This window comes from Nothoprocta perdicaria, unplaced genomic scaffold, assembly GCF_003342845.1.
Source record: "Nothoprocta perdicaria isolate Ctin4 unplaced genomic scaffold, notPer1 scaffold_97, whole genome shotgun sequence".
Lineage (NCBI taxonomy): Eukaryota > Metazoa > Chordata > Aves > Tinamiformes > Tinamidae > Nothoprocta > Nothoprocta perdicaria.
Genome location: NW_020456276.1, coordinates 1,310,022 through 1,328,064, shown reverse-complemented (window position 1 = coordinate 1,328,064; position 18,043 = coordinate 1,310,022). Strand labels below are relative to the sequence as shown.

General features: G+C 60.0%; 2 protein-coding genes across 2 annotated transcripts in view; one reads left to right on the top strand and one right to left on the bottom strand.

The window, feature by feature from the left end:
• TMCC2 (transmembrane and coiled-coil domain family 2) overlaps positions 1-2,677 on the top strand; it is a 17,746-nt gene extending 15,069 nt beyond the window's left edge. The window contains exons 3-5 of the mRNA XM_026053228.1: positions 452-1,386; positions 1,574-1,709; positions 1,799-2,677. Coding sequence (XP_025909013.1) covers positions 452-1,386; positions 1,574-1,709; positions 1,799-2,110 — 1,383 coding nt within the window. The 3' untranslated portion in view covers positions 2,111-2,677. The remainder of the gene's footprint in view (positions 1-451; positions 1,387-1,573; positions 1,710-1,798) is intronic.
• Positions 2,678-7,679: 5,002 nt separating this feature from the next.
• On the bottom strand, positions 7,680-14,680 carry NUAK2 (NUAK family kinase 2). Its single transcript, XM_026053227.1, has 7 exons — positions 14,441-14,680; positions 10,940-11,060; positions 10,095-10,246; positions 9,423-9,488; positions 9,081-9,200; positions 8,838-8,970; positions 7,680-8,769 (listed from the first exon to the last, which is right to left on the bottom strand). The coding sequence occupies exons 1-7, from the start codon at positions 14,678-14,680 to the stop codon at positions 7,721-7,723; spliced, it is 1,881 nt and encodes a 626-aa protein (XP_025909012.1). The 3' UTR covers positions 7,680-7,720.
• Between the last annotated feature and the right edge of the window lie 3,363 nt (positions 14,681-18,043).

The window sequence follows — 18,043 nt, the reverse complement described above, 5'->3', positions numbered from 1 at the left end:
CTGACCCACTCTTCCTCTACCCAGGGCAAGCCTTCCTCTCTCTCACTCTCTTCGTGTGTCCCTAGGGCCTGGGATTCCAGAGGGCTGCCCCTGACAAACACAGAAGCAAAKGCAGCATTCAGCAGCTCTGCTTTGTCCGTGTTTTCCGTAACCAGGGTACCCACCCCATTCACTAGTGGACCCACGATTTACAGCGGTTGTGCCTGGGGAGGGAAAATGGGGGGAAAATCTGCATTTGAACTGAAAATAAATATATACTCAGAACTGAGATCCTTCCAGGCTGCTCCGTCGCTGCTCTCCTGGCTGCTCTGGTGACAGGTTGGACATTGGCTTTGGGTTTGGGCTCCTTGTTGCCCCTGCAGCGGGTTGGGGCTGTCACCCGTGGGCTCCAAGCCGAGCTTTGGCTTGGCCTTGCTGTTCTGAGCTTTGTTCTGTTCTCTCTTGGCCGCAGCTGGACAAGGGGGACGTGACGGCCCTGAGCCTCCCTTCCAACGTGGGCCACGGCGACGCTGACGGCAACATCTGCCTGGACATCCCCGAGGGCACCCCGGACCCGCAGCGCACCAAGGCGGCCATCGAGCACCTGCACCAGAAGATCCTCAAGATCACGGAGCAGATCAAAATCGAGCAGGAGGCGCGGGACGACAACGTGGCCGAGTACCTGAAGCTGGCCAACAACGCGGACAAGCAGCAGGCCTCCCGCATCAAGCAGGTCTTCGAGAAGAAGAACCAGAAGTCGGCGCAGACCATCGCGCAGCTGCACAAGAAGCTCGAGCACTACCACAAGAAGCTGAAGGAGATTGAGCAGAACGGGCCCTCCCGGCAGCCCAAGGATGTTTTCCGGGACATGCACCAAGGCCTCAAGGACGTGGGTGCCAACGTGCGCTCCAGCATCAGCGGCTTCGGCGGCGGCGTCGTGGAGGGCGTCAAGGGGGGGCTCTCGGGCTTGTCGCAGGCCACGCACACCGCCGTGGTGTCCAAGCCCCGCGAGTTCGCCAGCCTCATCCGCAACAAGTTCGGCAGCGCCGACAACATCGCGCACTTGAAGGACACGCTGGACGACGGGCACCCCGAGGAGGCGGCGCGGGCGCTGAGCGGCAGTGCCACCTTGGTCTCCAGCCCCAAGTACGGCAGCGACGACGAGTGCTCCAGCGCCACGTCGGGCTCGGCCGGCGGCAGCAACTCCGGCGCCGGGCCCGGCGGCTTGGGCAGCCCCAAGTCCAACACGCTGGACAGTCACCACAACAGCTTCGACACCATCCTGGAGGAGCTGCGGGAGATCAAGGAGAGCCAGTCGCACCTGGAGGACTCCATGGAGGACCTCAAGGCGCAGCTGCAGCGGGACTACACCTACATGACGCAGTGTCTGCAGGAGGAGCGCTACAGGTAGAGCGGAGGGGAGGCGGGGTGGCAGCACGTGGGGACGGGGACACGCTCACCTGCGCTGTGCTGATGCCACCACGCAACAGCTCATGGATGGAAGTGGCCACTGCCGTATGGCCCAGGGGGGTCTGCGCATGTTGGGGACACCGCCGTCCCCAACGCCCCTGTGTCCTCCAACCTCCCCGCGCAGGTACGAGCGCCTGGAGGAGCAGCTGAACGACCTCACGGAGCTGCACCAGAACGAGATGACCAACCTGAAGCAGGAGCTGGCCAGCATGGAGGAGAAGGTGGCCTACCAGTCCTACGAGAGGGCGCGGGACATCCAGGTGGGTGAAGGCACCGCGGGGGACACCGTCACCTCGTGTGACGAGGCGGGCGGGCGGCGCGGGGCCCTGACGCGGCCGGTGCCTTGCAGGAGGCCGTGGAGTCCTGCCTGACGCGGGTCACCAAGCTGGAGCTGCAGCAGCAGCAGCAGCAGGTGGTGCAGCTGGAAGGGGTGGAGAACGCCAACGCGCGGGCCCTCCTGGGCAAGTTCATCAACGTCATCCTGGCCCTCATGGCCGTGCTGCTCGTCTTCGTCTCCACCATCGCCAACTTCATCACGCCGCTCATGAAGACCCGCATGCGCATCCTCAGCACCGCCCTGCTCGTCCTCTTCCTCCTCTTCCTCTGGAAGCACTGGGACTCCATCACCTACTTGCTGGAGCACGTGCTGCTTCCCAGCTGATCCCCGGCCCGGCCGCTGCGCCCGAGGGCTTCCCGGTTCCTGCCGAGGGGAGCCGGGATGGGGCCGGCGGCCGGAGCCTCCGTTTGCCGCCTCCACGCTCTTGGTTGAGTTGCTTTTCCTTTGCCCTCTGTCGCGTTGGTGGAGATGGAGCGGTGCCCTGTCAGTCCTCGGGAAGGCCGGGGAGGGCAGCATGCGGGAATTTGGGATGCAAACGCTAAATTACGTGTCACTGCGTTGGGCTTCCAAACGGCGCCAGACCGTGGGCGGGAAGTGGCAGGAAAAGGGCGCGTGGGCATCCCCGGGTGGGGAAGACGGAGCCAGCGAAGGAGCCCCGCGTGCAGGAGTGAACGGAGGGCCCCGCTCCCGAGGGCGGCAGGCGCCTCCTGCGGCGCTTCCCGCCCCGCTTCCCGCTTCCTTCCCGGGCCGCCGGCCCTGTGTGTGTGCGCGTGCGGTTGGCGTTTCCCGCGAGACTCGCGTCCCCCTTGGTGAGGGGACGCCCCCCAGCCCCACGCACCAGCACGGCTTGTTGTCTTGACTGTTTCTTAAATTATTTCAGACGTATATATTTATGTAATATATCTACACACACACATATATATATAAATATATATATAAAAATATATGCACGGGCAGAGGCTCCTCGGGTGCAGCTCTGCGGAGCACGAGCGCATTGTCCTGGTGGGAATGTGGCCGGGAGCTCCATCCTTGCTCCTAGGATCCGCTGGGGGCTGCTGCAAATGTGCCCCCCACCCTGTGCACGCAAGGGGCACCCCAGGGTGCTGCCCCCCGTGCCTGGAGCGCTTTTGGGGCAGGAGCTCCTTGTTTTGGTGCAGATTGATGGGGGGTGGCAGCACCCGCCGAGCTGGATGCAGGACACTCATTGCACCGCGCTGCAAGGGCCTTGCACCTCTGTCCCGTGTTCCCTTTATCCCTATTTCCTCCACCCTCTGCATGGTCCTGCCGGGGGCTCCGTAGAGCGGACAAGCGCACGGGGGAGCCAAGGAGGCTCCGCGGCAGCCGCAGCCACGCGAGGGCTCCCGGAGCCGCCCGCTGCCGCCGAGGCACTGCCGGGAATTCCCTCAGCGCTGCGGCCAAGCCGGGACATTGCCGGGCCCTCCTGTACCCACCGGCCCCGGGAAGCTCATCCCTGCAAGGAGCCCCCGAGAAATCATGGTGATTAATTGCTTGGGGAGCTGAGGGCTAATTGCACTTCATGGGGATGCAGGGAAGCAGCCAGCGCTGCGGACCTGACGGAGTCTTCCTGCCTCCCCCTTTGCTTGGCAGTCAAGGAGGAGGAGGAAAAGGAGAAGGAGGAAAAAGAGGAGGAGGAGGATGAAAAGGAGAAGGAGGAGGAAAAGAAGAAGGAGGTGGAGGAGGAAAAGGAGAAGGAGGAAGAGGAGGAAGAGGAGGAAAGGAGAAGGAGGAAGAGGAGGGAAAGGGAAAAGGAGAAGGAGGAAGAGGAGGAAAGGAGAAGGAGGAAGAGGAGGAGGAGGAGGAAGAGGAGGAGGAGGAGGAAAAGGAGGAGGAGGAGGAAAAGGAGGAGGAGGAGGAAAAGGAGGAGGAGGAGGAAAAGGAGGAGGAGGAGGAAAAGGAGAAGGAGGAGGAAAAGGAGAAGGAGGAGGAAAAGGAGAAGGAGGAGGAAAAGGAGAAGGAGGAGGAAAAGGAGAAGGAGGAGGAGGAGAAGGAAAAGAAGAAAGAGGAGGAGGATGAAAAGGAGGAGAAGGAGGAAAAGGAGAAGGAGGAAGAGGAGGGAAAGGAAAAAGGAGGAGGAAGAGGAAAAGGAGAAGGAGGAGTAGGAGGAAAAGGAGAAGGAAGAGGAGAAGGAAAAGGAGAAGGAGGATGAAAAGCAGAAGGAGGAGGAGGAGGAGAGTGGCGGTGGGAAGCAGCCTGGGGACCCCCAGCACCTCCCTCTCCCCCCGCCAGCCGCAGGAAACAAGGGCAGTTCCCAAGGATAACATGCTTTGCATTCCTGCGCCGTTGCCGGGGGAATTGCGACTGATCTACATGAGAAACACCGGCTCCCCCCGGGGTCAGCGTGTCTGGAGGAGAAGAATTCCTAGCGGAAAAGCTCGGAGGAGCGCAGAGGGGAGCGGGGGCGGCCCCGCGCCTGGGATCTCACAGGACAAACCTAATCATTTAATTGCACCTTAAAAAGGAATATAAATACCTGTCTGGAGCTGGGGAGGGAGGAGGCTCCGAGAGGAAAACGGGAGAGGAATTTAATTAAGGGCAGCGCTGGGAATGTCTCGAGCACAGTAAAGATAAAGAGGATCAATTGCTGCTTCCTCAGATCAAAGCAAAGGGTGGGTGGGATGGGGGGGGGGCAGGGCGGCCAGGGGGCAGGAAAGCCGGGAAAGGCACCCGGGAGAAAGCGGGAGAGCGAGACAGCCGGTTAAGACCGCAGAAATAACTGATGGCAGAGCCGCTGTCGCGGTGCCGGGACCCGACGGGGGACACGGCAGGGCTGATTTCTTGGTGGGAGCAGGGGCAGCGCTGCCTCCCTGTCCATCCGTCCATCCATCCCTCCATCCATCCCTCCATCCAGCCATTCAGCTAGACAGCCAGCTATCTATCCATCCATCCATCCAACCGTCCGTCCATCCATCCATCCATCCATCTATCCATCCATCCCTCTAGCTATCTGTCCAGCGAGCCAGCCAGGCATCTATCCAGCCAGCCAGCTGTCCATCCGTCCGTCCATCCATCCAACTGTCCATTCATCTGTCCTTGCATCTTTCCATCCATCCGTCCGTACAGACTGCCCAGGAAAGCGCTGGGAAGGCAGCAGCCAGGCCAGGAGCCGGGCTCTGCTCCGATCTCGCAGCACCCGGCAAGGACAGGAGCAGGAAGAGCTGCTTCCTGGCCACAGTTGGGAAGCGTTTCCAGCTGAGCCCTTTGCTACGGCCTCCGGACCATGGTTTTGGTCCCGGGCTTGGAGCAGCTGAAGGAAACGGCGTTCCGGGATCAAAGCTCGCGCCGCGCCGCACGCTTCCCTTTTTTGGGCTGCTCCCGGCTCCTAGCAAAGTGTCACCCAAACCGGCAAGACTTTCATGTGGGGATTTCTCGTCTTCAAAGCAAGCCGGCATCAAACAGGTAATGCTTGAAACGCACAAAAAAAAGAAGGGAGGGTCCCGCTTTGAGCGCCAGGGCGGCTCGGCAACATCAGAGATTTGTTGCGTTCCTGCTCTGCAGCCGGGATGTTTCTGCACGGAACAGCCCAAATATGGGCCCGGCGCATCCGGCGGCTCCGCAAGCCCGGACGGCGGCGCCGGGTGACTCACGGCTGGTGCCCTCGGGGCCGGGTAGTGCTGACGGCTCCGGGAATTCCCAGCCTGGCCCCATTGAGAGCTGTCTGCAGCTTCAGAGTAGCTTCCCACTCCAAAACCCCTTTTCTCCCCTATTTTTTGCTGCTCGCCCACGCTGCGGCGTTGCCCCCAGGATGGTGCAAACCCCAGGATGGTGCAAACCCCATTTTGCCCCCAGGATGGTGCCCCCAGGATGGTGCAAACCCCATTTTGCAGGCTGGCAAATGTTCCATCGGGGCACGTCGCCCTCAGCTTTGCAAGCCCACGGCAGCGAGCGCAGGGGAGCGACGGGAGCTCGGCCACGGGGGCTTGCAGATCGCGAGAGGGTCTGCAAATCCTGGAGAACCTGCAAAACACAGGAGGATCTGCAAAACACAAGCGGGTTTGTAAATCACAGTGGGGGGTTGCAAATCACGGGGAGGGCGTTGCAAAACGCAAGAGGGTCTGCAAAACACACAGGGGTCTGCGAGGTGGCAGTGGATCTGCAGGGAATGAAAGGGAGCCCTTAATAAGCGAGGGCCTGGAAGAAGGGGCAGCTCCCAAGCAGGAGGAGAGGCGTTGGAAAGGGGCCGTTTCCAAGGGCTGCCCCCGGGAATGCTCCGGCTCGGAGAGCCGGGCAGGGCCTGGGAGCAGAGGGATGGGACAGAGGCTGCAGCCGCCTCCCCGTGTCCCCTCCCCTGCAGAGGTGGCATCGCTGCCACACAGGGCAGGTCCCGCAGGCCAGACCTGTGCAGCGAGTCCCTGGCATCCCCAACCGTGCCGGTTTTCCCAGTCCCGGCAGCCCGACTTGTTTCCCCATCCCTTGGAAAGCCGCCCGCTTCCCAGAGGGGTGACGGAGCCGGTCCCACTTCTGCCTGCTCCCTGCAGCTGGAGCAAAGCCCACATTCCCAGCACAGGCTGCTCCGCGGCGCTGGGATCAGCCCGGCTCCCAGGGAGCCCGCAGGCATCCCAAAACCAAGTGCCACCAAACAAGTGCCCGAGTCACATCCAGGTGACAATTCCCTACAAGGAAAAAGGCACCAGGGCCAGGGGGAATTTGCCTGCTCATGGAGAGGACTGGGCCCAGAGAGCTGGGAATGAGCTTGGGGCAAACAGCTGCATCCATCCGCATTCCCTGCGGGAAGGAAAGGCTGGGATGCAGCGGTCCCATTCCCTAGTTGCAGCAGCAGGAAGAGGGGCCAGGAGCAAGTCCCTGGAAGGGACTTGGCCCTTGCTAAGCCGGGTGTCCCACGAGCAGCTTTGCAGCGCTCCGGCCTTGTCCCACGCCGCTGGAAGCACGCAGGGAATGCGTAGCAGGGGGCCCGGGGCATTCCTGGCACGCAGGAACGCCGCCGGAGCGGGCAAAGGGCAGGGCCAGGAGGCCCAAGGAACCCCTACCAACCAATGTGGAAAGGGGACATCCTTAGGGTGCTTCCTAGAGCCGTAAAAACAGATCCAATGGCTCAGCAAGGGCTGGAGCAGGGAATTGCAGCTCCATCCTGGAAAAGGAGCTGGGATGCAACAAACAGGTGAAGCAGAAGCCTGGTCCACATTCGGCCTTTAATTTAAATCCGTGTTTTCTCCAAACACTGTGGGAAGGAGGGGACAACAACAAGGAGGGGACAGTGCCCGCGAGGCAGCCAAGTGCAAAGGAGCATCGAGCCCTCTGCTCCCGGCCCTGCGGGAAGCGCTGCCTTCGGGAAGCTGCTCCCAGAGGCAGGAAAATCCAGTGCAGAGGAAGTTGTACATTAACTAACCACAAGGCAATAAATAAAGAAGTGATGCCTTAAGGAAAGGCACTTTTTTTTTCCTTCCCCCCCTTCCAACACAGTTCAGGGTTTCCTGTGGTACCAACCCCACCAGCTGCTCTTCCAGCAGGAAGGGGAAACATTGGGAGCTGGAGCCCTTGGGCCCCCATTGCCAGTAAATCCAGGTATCCCAGAGGGGGGGCACCGGCCTCGGGGGGCACCATGGGGCCACCCCAGCGCCCTGCTACATCTCGAGCCCGTTTGAGGTATATCACCCACCCCACGCGTCACCTTGTGCAGCCAAAAACAGTGCAAAAGGAACAAAAAAATCAAGGCAGACCCAGACAAGAACGACCCTTCTTCCCCACGGGGAGATGAGGAGCCCGTTAGCAACGGGAGGACGGCAGCACCAGGCCCCAGGGCCACCAGACCACGGCCACGGGGCCCCGAGGAGCCGCGGGCTTTGGCTCCGAGCAGGGCTGCTGCCCCGGTGCTCCCCGGTGGGACACGGGGCTAGGGGACGAGGCACCGGGGACCCAGCCCTGTCCCCACAGCGGGTTGGGGGCAGCCGCTCAGCTTCACACCGACGGTCCCCCTTTGCAGCCCTCGGTGACCCCGTCACAGTCCCACGGGGAGAAGCGGCTCCGCGCCAGGGGACCGGGGCAGTGCGTCACCGTCCAGCGGCGCAGCCGGCGCCCGGCCTCCTCCTCCTCCTCCTCCTGCTCCAGGCGGAGGAAACTGTCGACAGAGACGCAGCCGCGCATGGCACCGCGGGGCGTGCGTGCAGGTAGGTCGAGCTGCTCGAAGGACTCGGTGGAGAGGATGCTGTCCTCGCTGACGGCGCTGCCGGGGCGGCCGCGGGGACCCTCTCCGAAACGCACCAAGCCCGGCTCTGGCACGGGGCCGCCCGAGGACTTGCTCTGGTGCTTCAGGATGCCCTTGGGGTGCACGGGGAGCCCCGGAGCAGCCGGCTCCACGGCGGGACCCTCGGCAAACACGCTGCCATCCAGGTCCAGGCTGCCGTCCGGGCTCCCCAAGTCCGGCCCGTCCGGGGATTCGCCGCCCTCCAGAGAGGAGTAATAGCCCGACTCCCTCATCGGGGGCTTCTTGAGGATGCCCTTCCTGGGCACGGCCGTGGGGACCGCACTGTTGTCTGTAAGGACACAGCTCAGAGCTGCGTCGCCCTCCTCAGCAGCGGCCGTGTGCGGAGGGCTGGGCCCGGGCACCTTCTGCTCGCCCGAGTTCTTCTTCTTCAAGATGCCCTTGGGCCTCTTGAGGACGGACTTGGCCGGGTTCTCCGGCACGGGCTCCTGCAGCGCCTGGGATACGTCGTTCTCCTTCTTGGACTTCTTGAGCGAGCGCTGCCTCTCGAGGGCGCCGCCGGGCGCGGGCAGGTGCTGCTTGAAGAAGCAGCGCACCCTGGAGCCGTTCTCGACGAGGGGCCGTGACGAGCGGCGCAGCCACTCGGCCACCGCGGCCAGCGGCGACTCGCTCTCCCGCAGCGCCTCCTGCTCCCCGACGGGCACCTTGTAGCCCCAGTTCACCCACCAGTGCGTGGCGATGTCCTCGATGGTGGCGCGGCGCGCCGGGTTCACCATGAGCATCCAGCGGATGAGCCCGCAGGCATCTGCGGAAGAGGCTGGTGAGGCCGAAGGCAGCGGGACAGGGAGGGCAGAGCCGCGGTGCTTGACCTACCCGACAGCTTCGTGGGCTCCCGGTACTCCCCGCTCGTGATCTGCTTCACCAGCGTCTTGTAGTCCTGGCCATCGAAGGGCATCGCGCCGTGCACCAGGATGTAGAGGAGGACGCCCAGAGACCAGCTGTCCACCTGCGCGGCACGGGGGAGGATGAGGATGGGCAGCAAGGCAAGGCTGCGCCCCGAGGCGGCTGCTGCGAGAGCCCTGCACCCCGACGGATGCTCTGGGTGGCACCGCTCACCTCCGGGCCCCTGTAGGGCCTCCCGTTGATGATCTCGGGCGACGCGTAGAGCGGGCTGCCGCAGAACGTCTGCAGCAGCCTGTCCTGCTGGTAGACGTTGGAGAGGCCGAAGTCCGCGATCTACGGGGAGGTTTACAGCTGCAATCGAGTGGCAGCGGGTGGAGCGCGGCGCCCGACGCGCTGCAGCCCCACACCTCCCTGCCTGGGCTCCGGGAACGGGGCTTTCCCTCAGGAAAGGGATGTTGATTCCCTCTTGTCCCGCCTGGGACCCCCTGCTCAGGCTTTGCCCTCGTACCAGCGCTCGGATACACCACGACGGCTTGAGCGGCCCAAAGCCCTCACCTTGATGTTCCCGTTGGCATCGAGCAGGATGTTCTCCAGCTTCAGGTCCCTGTGGACGATGCCGTTCTGTGCCGGGGAGGGAAGGCAGAGGCGGGTTAAGCTCGCAGCGTGTTTGAGGAAGAGAAAGTCTCCGCGGGGAGGAGGCTGCCATGCAGGCACCAGCATCGCTCCATGGCGATGGGGCTCAAACAGGACGAGGTTACAGTACTGAGATGAGCAATAAACAACTCATTTTACAGCCCATCCTTATCCACGTGCAGCATCCCGGCCCGGGCGGTGCCCTTGGGCTCATTAGGAACACATTGCAGCCGTGGCTGGCTGCACGTTGGCCTGTGGGTCCCTGTCCCCAACAGGGCTGGCGACAGGGACACACCATGGCCAGAGCGCTCCGTGCTGCTTCGCTGGGAGCTGCTGCTGCCTCCAAGCAAGAGCTGCAGGCGCTTCAGTCCAAGAGGGGCTTTGCAGCCTCCCTTGCACCCAGGCGCAGCCTTGCAGCACTCCACTCCTCCCAGGGACGCTCCTCAGTGCCAACATCTCCAAGTGCTCCAGGGCCAGCAAAGCTTTGGGAAGCAACTCAGCGGGATTCATCCCCCCCCGGGATTGCCCCTCCCGCTTGGCTGGAGCCCCCCGCTCCATCGGGAGCTCGCTGCGGGCACGGCGGCTCCGACGCACCTTGTGGCAGTAGTAGACGGCGGAGACGACCTGGCGGAAGAAGTGCCGGGCCTCGTGCTCCGAGAGGCGCTGCCGCTCGCTGATGTAGTCGTACAGGTCCCCCTTGCTGGCGTACTCCATCACGATCACGATCTTGCTGCTGTTCTCAAACACTGCAAGGAGACATCGGGGGCGTGAGGTTCTCCAAAGGAAGCTCTCGTTAGCATGCACCTTAATTAGAGGGTGAAGCTACAAGCAGCTCCGTGCGCCCCTCATCTTGCTGGCATGGCCAGGGTGGATTTTCTCCATGCTCTGAGCAAGGATCAAGAGCCAGGCCAAGAGAGGGAAATCCAGGGTGGATTTTCTCCATGCTCCTAGCAAGGATCAAGAGCCAGGCCACGCCAGGGAGCGTTTCCTTCCCGTTTGCAGGTAGCTCCATATCTGCGGGCTGCCGCAGCGGCGCGCGTGACTCAGCCCTGCAAACACGGCTTTGTTTGCAGGACAAAAGGCCTGTGGATACCTCACGTACGCGGTAATAACTGGCGGCGGCCGCAGGCACCGCCGGGCGGACACGGATCCCGATCCCGCTGGATATTTGCTCCCAGGCTAGAACAGCGGGAAGCTCCCTCCCAGCCTCGTGGCTTTGCTGCCCTGGGAGCCACCTCGGTGGCTCATCAAGCACTCAAGGCTAGGGTTGCCCCAGGGAGGAAAGGAAGACTCCAAGCATGGAAATCTGCTCCTGCCGCAGGGGTTCCCAGCACTGGCATTTCCCCACTTCCTAAATACACCTTTCCCACACAGGAGCCATCCCAATCCCACGTTTTTGTTGAGAGGGGGAAGCTGGCAGGGCAGAAAGGGGGTCTCACCTTCATGGACGGCAATGATGTGGGGGTGATTGAGGGATGACATGATCTCGATCTCCCTGCGGATATGGACGAGGTCCTGCTCATCCTTGATCTTGTCCTTGCGGATGGACTTGATGGCCACCTGCACAGGAGGACACACACAGGGGGCTGAGCCGGTGTCCGGCACCCGCCCAGCTTCCCAGGAACACGCGGCAGAAACACAACCCGCTCCCGGGAAAAGGCTCCTGCCGGGGCCCGGCTTCCCGCTCCCTGCGTAGCCAGGGCATTAGGTCCTCACTGCAGCAATGCCAGTGAGAAGGAATTTTATCAGCTGGATTTGCCCCGTTTCCAAGGGTTTCTGTGCTGCAGGGGGAGGGCAGCCCTGGCCAGGCTCCCAGCCTGACCCTGCTCCTTGTTTATCTGCAACTGCGGTGAGAGCCGGGACAAGGAACGCGACCCGCACGCAGGACTTGCGGATAAGGACAAGGGCTTCTCAGGGTGGCGAAAACGAAAGGGAAAAAAAGAGAAAAAAAAAGGTTTGTTTTCCCTGCAAATATTTATTGCAGGTTGCTGAGCATGCAGGGTGCAGGGCTAAGGGAAAGCCTGGCGCTAAGGCCCCGACGCGCAGCACCGCTCCCAGCCGGCCTCGCCGCGGCTTTCACGTTATCCTCCACAAGGAAATTGAAAGGGAAGGAGAAAGAAGAGTTAGTGCCGGAGAATAGACGCCGTCTAATCCTCTTTCAAAGGCACTGGGGAGAGACAATATACTCCTAGGGCTGAATTTACAACTGAATCCAGCAGAACCTCTTTTTTTTTTTGTATCAGACAAGAATGCGGAACAGCATTAATCCCGTCAAGGGATCCTGGAGGAGACGGAGCACCGGGTCTCCCAGCAACAGGGAGAGGGGCCAGGGGCACCCGCCAGCCCCGATGCTCGTGATGAGACCCATCCGAGAGCTGCCACTGCCCAGATCCAGACCTAGAACCAGAACCAAGAGCGCATTGGGCTTCCTGACGGCCACGGAATTTCCCCCTGACTTTCATGCTAGTCTAGCAAGTTAAATTTTAGCCGTTTCTGCTTCAGTTCCTGCTTCCCAGCCCCTCCATAACGCACACAATGCCTCCAAGCCTGGGCAGCTTGGGAGCTGCCCCTGTGTTCCCGAGTTTCCTCAGTGTCAGAGCCAGGGCTCTCCTCTCCCAGTGGCAGGGTCCATATCTCACACCAAGGAGTCCACGCAGGCCATCCACACAAGTCACCCAACAAGGGAAACCCATCCCTAAGGAAAGGATGGGATGCACAGGGGCTGCTTTGTTGCAAAAACTCTCCCATCGGAGCGAATCCCTGCTCCAAGGCTGCAAGGGCAGCACCAGCTGCTCCTCGATGGGAACAGCGGCTTCAGACACCGCCGCTGCAGGTACCAGTCGGGACCCTGCACCCTTCCTCTCCCTCACTGATGTCCATGAGAAGAATTCCCTGCAGGAGATAGTCCCAGGAAATCCCACGGCTGGATCGTGGGGAATTCAAGAGTATTTTCCAAGTCAAAAAGCTTTAATTAAAGTTTTGGGGGTAGAACGGGTATTTTAAGCAGCTGCTGAAAGATACATTAAGTTACAACCCCAGGCAGCACTTTACAAGTTGCTCCAGATTGCAATTGCAGCATTTCATGTTCCATGAAATATGGATTACAAACCACAGTGGAAGAGACCAGGATTCTCCCCTTACTGCAGATCAAAAGAGGCTTTGCTGCTTGGGAATATCCCAGGTGCTCTCTTCCCTTGACATCACACGAGCCCAGAACACATTTCTGACATTGCAAGCGAGTTCCACAGGAGGTCCCGGTTCCTACTTGACTTGGCTCCGGTCCAATGCTTGGGAATGAGGCTGGAAGAAAGACCAGGCTGCAAGAAAAGAGGCCGGATGCTGCAATGCAAACAGGTGCAGCTTGCAGCACCACGGCACATGCGAGCACATTGCCAAAGCAGAGACACAGCAGGAAAAGCCGAGAGCTCTCCATGCTCAAAATCCAGCACTTGACAGAGCCCAGTCTTCCCATAACGAGCTACGTGATTAGACGCACTTGGCTTTGAGCTAACACCAGGGAGGATGGTTAAAATTCAAGGAAAAGGAGGCAGTAAAACAGGACGGCTCAATATGAAAATGCATATTTTCAACGCAGCGAAATGCGCCCGACAGAGGCGTTAGCCAGAGGCCAAACACACGCGGGACGGTTCCAGCTTCACCGCTTCAGCCGGCGGCAGCGCGGCCGCAAAGAGCCGGCACGGGGACCCGGAGCAGGCAGTGCTACCTGCTCTCACACCTCGGCATTTAGGAAGTGAAAGCCACTTAGCGAACAAGCAAATAACAACCCAGCTCAGGATAAGCCTGAAGATTAAACAGGTCCGGAAATGCTGAGTGGTGCAAGAAAGAATTTGTGGGAAGAGGAGAGATTTGCGGTTAAGCCTCCTGTTCCCACATGGCCGGCTCTGTGCGGTACCAGTTAGTCGAGCCTTGGCTATCTGTGGCATTTATTGGAGTGCCATCAGCCTATGCACTTAATTCACATTATCACCGCTTAATACTGCGTAGGCAAACGAGCCCCTGTCCTAGGGAGCTTGCACCAATAGGAAGGTTTCCTGGCAATTCAAAGAATTGCTGAACAAACTTTGTTGGGGCGGAAAAGCAAAGCCAAGACTTTGCACCCATCCCAAGGGGAGGATCGTTCCAGGGCAGCGAGTGGGAGCTGTATTTCAAGTCCCCGATTATGCAGGAAAACAGCAGTGTCTTCACAATCAGATAGGCTAATGGAAGTGGCAGAGCCCAGTTAATCACGAGCCCGTGCGTGACACAAGAAAAACCTCTCCGATTTGCGCTCGCTTTCCTGACTCACCTCTGTGGGACCTTGGAGATTTGGCCTTGCACCCACCTCGCTGCTGCTGTGTCTGACCCAAACAGACCCCCATTGCTCACCCCAATGGGTGCATGAGTGCTGGGGCGTGAGAACAGTTCATGGGTCCCATCCTGCTCCACGGGGAGCTTGGCACAGGGCAGGGAAACCACGTGCAAGGTTGTCCTTTGCCCGCCTGCTGCTTTCCAAAGGGCAGAGCTGCTGGGAAGCAGCAGGAGCCCTTCCTGAGGGGGGCTAAGCACCCTTGCACCTCCCCACACGCCACGAGCACCCTCTGCCCCCGGTTGCCCATCGCACACAGAACTGGCCACACACGGGCCCAGACGCTTGATTGAGAGCCACGATCTCAAGCAGACACCGGGGGCACTCCAAGAGGCCCAGGGCTGCCAAGAGTCAACACCTAAACCAAGCAGAAACCGGGGCAGGAGGAAGGGAAAAGCCCTTGAGGCCGGAGCTCGGTGTTTGCTCGGCGCTGCCGGATACGAGCGAGCTCCGCTCCGGTCAAGTGCGGCTCGGGGACCGCAGGGCCGGCTGGGGGGATGCCCGGGGGGGAATAGCGGGTGGAGCAGGGAGCCCGGCGATGTGCAGGGTGGCTCGGGGTGGGGGGGACGCTCACCAGCTTCCCGGAGCGCTCGCGGGCTTTCTTCACCTTCCCGTAGGTGCCTTTGCCGAGCGTCTCCAGGAAGTCGTAGCGGTGCTTGAGGTTGTGCTTGTGGTGGTGCCGCTTCACCGCCTGCTTCTTCATCAGCGGCCGCGGCGACTTGAGCAGCCCCTGGGCCAGCGAGGCGGCCAGCGGCCCCGGTCCCGTCCCCGTCGACAGCGGCCCCGGTCCCGGCGCCGCCCCCGTCCGCTCCATCCCGCAGCGGCCCCGGCCCGCGCCGCTCCCGGCCGCTAAATGCGGCGGCGGCCACGGACCCATCGTCAAGGCTGCCCCCGTGGAGCGGGGGGAGCCCCGGGTGCTGGAGGGGGGGCGGTCACTAGTTGGGGTGCAAAGGGAGGCTTGATGGAGGGGGGGGGCACAGCAGTGTAAAGGGGCACAGTGGAGTGGGGGGGTTGTGATGGGATGGTGCTGGGGGGCTGCACAGGCAGCTGGGGGGGCACAAAGAGGCAAATACATCCAAACCCCTGCACTGGGATGGAGCAGGACAGGCCTTGGAGGGGAGCATCCCGCCAGGAGCGAGGGGGAGCGCAGGGACACGGGACACAGACATGCAGGAGACAGGGGCTGCTGCCAGGAGCCACAGGGCACCCAGCTTCTCTTGGGGGTAAAAAAAAAAAAAAAAACGGCAAATTGAGGGCAAAAATCAGCAAGAGGAGGGGTTGGGCCCATGCCAGCCCTGGGAGGCCGTTTTGCCCACCCTGGGCACCCAGAGGAGCAGTGTGACCCACACAGAGAGGGATGGGGGACATGAGGCCAGTCCAGGCGCTGCCCTGTGAGCTCCCGTGCAGTCTCAGCCCCCGCAGTAGTTCTTTGTTTGCAGGTATTAAAAGAATGCAAATATTCCCCAAAGCTGCCGAAACAAACGCTCCCGCCCGGCTCGGCCCGTGTGAGGACACACCAGGATCCAGGGTGGAGATTACACCGGCATTAGTCAGCCCTGGATTTTCCCAGCGCTTCCAGGGGCTCGGGGCAGCCGGTGGGATGAGGCAGGGTCCTGGGAGCGCATCCAAGGATGAGCTCAGGTGGCACCGGCCCCTGCACAGGCTCGGGGTGCAGCGCTGGCCCCAAAGGCTCCAGTGCACAGCGAGCACCATGACAGTGCTCAAAGGACCATGTCTTGGACGCCGTTTAGACAGCCCTAGGACACAGAGGCATCTCAGAGGTCCGATGTCCCCAGTTTTTATTGCCAGCGGCTGTGTGGCACCTCTCTTCTGCAGCAGGAATGAGACAGGAGCGGCTTTTGTGCGCACGCAGGCTGGTCCTGCAGCCTTTCTCGCCTCCCCCGCTGCTGAAAGCCCAGGAAAATCAGTGCACAGCGAAATAGCCCCATTTTATTTTCAAATCAGCCATCTCCCGCTGGCGGGGGGGCTCCTCCGCGTGAAGGAGACACTGTGCTCGGCGGCAGCGCTGAATTATTTACCGGGCAGTAACAGGAGCCGCATCTTGATCTGAAACCAGGGCCCATGGGGAAGATAAACAAGGTGTAGATGAGATTAACTAAACTGCTGTAATTTCAATGTCACAGTAAACAGAGAGGATCCTGTTCAGGCTCAGCCTGGAGACTGCAGAATAGGTCACGGGAAGAGACAACCCTGGTCCTTGCAGCTCCATGGGTCTGCACCCAATGCAGGCAGGAGCACCCAAGGTCCGGCTGGTGGGGACTTACCCCCCCCATCCAAGCGCTCATCCCACCCTCTGGAGCCCACGTTTCATTTTAAGCACATGCTTAATCCTCCCGCCAGCTCCTAAGGATGCTTCCCAGGGCGAGGATGAAAGGAAATGAAGCCTTGAGTCGCTTCGCTTTCTGTTTCCACCAGACAAATTCTTCTCTGCAGTTCTTGGTGTTGTCACTGATCCGTGGGCTTCGGTATGCTTTTGTTCTAGAGCAGCGCAGGAAGCCCTTTTTTATGGAAATGTATAGGGACACAGATCTAAGCTCCCTGGAATCCACTGATAAGGATCCTCTATTGTAACCAGCACTGTGGCTAGTGCAGCAGTGGGGAAATCCACTAAAAATTCCCCGGCCTCCCCCACCTGCGGCTGTAGAAATTCTTAAAAAAGGGATTTCTAGAGCAGCAACTCTTGCTGAACACGTATCCGCTAAAAATTGACATGAAAGTCTGCAAGGAATTTGGCTGCGTATCAGGCAAACTCACTCAGATCTAGTCTAATCCAGGCTTGCATCACTACAAAACTGCAAGGTGAACTCGGATTTACGCCAAGCTGAAGTTGCTGTTTTAAGTGCTTTGAGGTTTTTTTCATTAAAAAATGCTTTTTTTCTTTAAAAGTGCTTTAAGTTTTTTTCTTTCCCCCTTTCCTCTTCACCTTTAGCACTGAGTCACTGCTGCAGCATTTATAAAAACACCCCTATTTTGGCCCAAACTGATGGCTCTGCCATTGGAGCCTATTTATCCACCTCTGTTTGTGGATTGGTGAAGGAATGAACTTTCCCCAGAGGATATTACAGAAGGAAGCCCTCCAAAAGGGAAAGGAAGAGTTTTGCGGGGCGTTAAAATACCAAGCGAGACAAAAAGTGCCACGATGGCCTCCCATTAGTGGTCCTCTATGCGGGTAGCATTCCTGCCTGGTGCTCGGGCAGGTGTGAAACTCATCCCGCCTTGGAAAACACCCGGGAAAGGGCCCGTCCCTCTGATCCTCCCTACTGGAGGCCCCATCCATCAGGGCAAGAGGGGAAAGGCATTAGCAGCAGCAGGAGTTTTGCAAAAAGCAGTTTAGGAGCTATCCCATCTAATGAGTACAGGCGGCCACCCCTGCAGCCCGCTCCGGCCGTGGGATTAAAGCAGCTGCAGCCCTGGACCCTGCTCGGGAGCTTGCTCTGCTCTGGGTAACACCCAGCTCATGCTTTTCCCTACAATCCATCTTTTGTGCCCAGGCCGGGCGGCGTTTGGGAGCATCCTGCTGCAAAGCATCCTGCGTTAGCATTGCTTGGCCCTGCAGTGCCTGCAAAGCTGGCTCCTACCATCCCTCCATCCCGCTGGGAATGGCCAAGGTGTGGGAAGGATTGGGGCTGGAGGAAGCCCAGACCCCGTCCTTTTCGGCTGGACAATTCCAAGTGGGAAAACGCATCACAGGGAGCAGCTCAGCATGCAGAAATCTGAGCAACGAAGCACACCAAGAAGAGAAAAAGCGCAAAGAAGCGCTGTAATTAAGGGTGACCTGGTTTCGGCACAGCGTGCAGGCGGTCCCTGCTGTGACCGCAGCCCTCGCGGGAACGGGAGGCTCCTGCACTTGTTTTTTTGCTCATTCCGTGTCCAGGCCAAGCCCCAGGACACCCCAGCCCCTCCATTTCCCTGTCCCTGCTCGAGCAGGAGTCATCCAAGACCAGCGAAACACAGCTGATTTAATCACCAGAATTACAGCATGACTGGTAAAGAGACCAGGACCCGATCACTTCAAAATACCAACTTATCTTTTTTTCCCCCTTAATCACATGATAACATTATCTTTGCTATTATGTGATAGTTACTTTTGAAATCTCAAGATCGCTTCAGAGAGATAAAAGACACGTACAGTGGTCTGAACTCCACTTTAACCTAG

What these genes read in the sequence shown, in the direction of transcription:
- NUAK2 (XM_026053227.1), bottom strand. Translation starts at nt 14,680, where the DNA reads ATGGAGCGGACGGGGGCGGCGCCGGGACCGGGGCCGCTGTCGACGGGG. An exon ending in CCGTCTACTACTGCCACAAG is followed by an intron (nt 9,489 to 10,094) that starts GTGCGTCGGAGC and finishes TCCCCGGCACAG; the next exon opens with AACGGCATCGTCCACAGGGA. An exon ending in ATGCCAACGGGAACATCAAG is followed by an intron (nt 9,201 to 9,422) that starts GTGAGGGCTTTG and finishes ACCTCCCCGTAG; the next exon opens with ATCGCGGACTTCGGCCTCTC.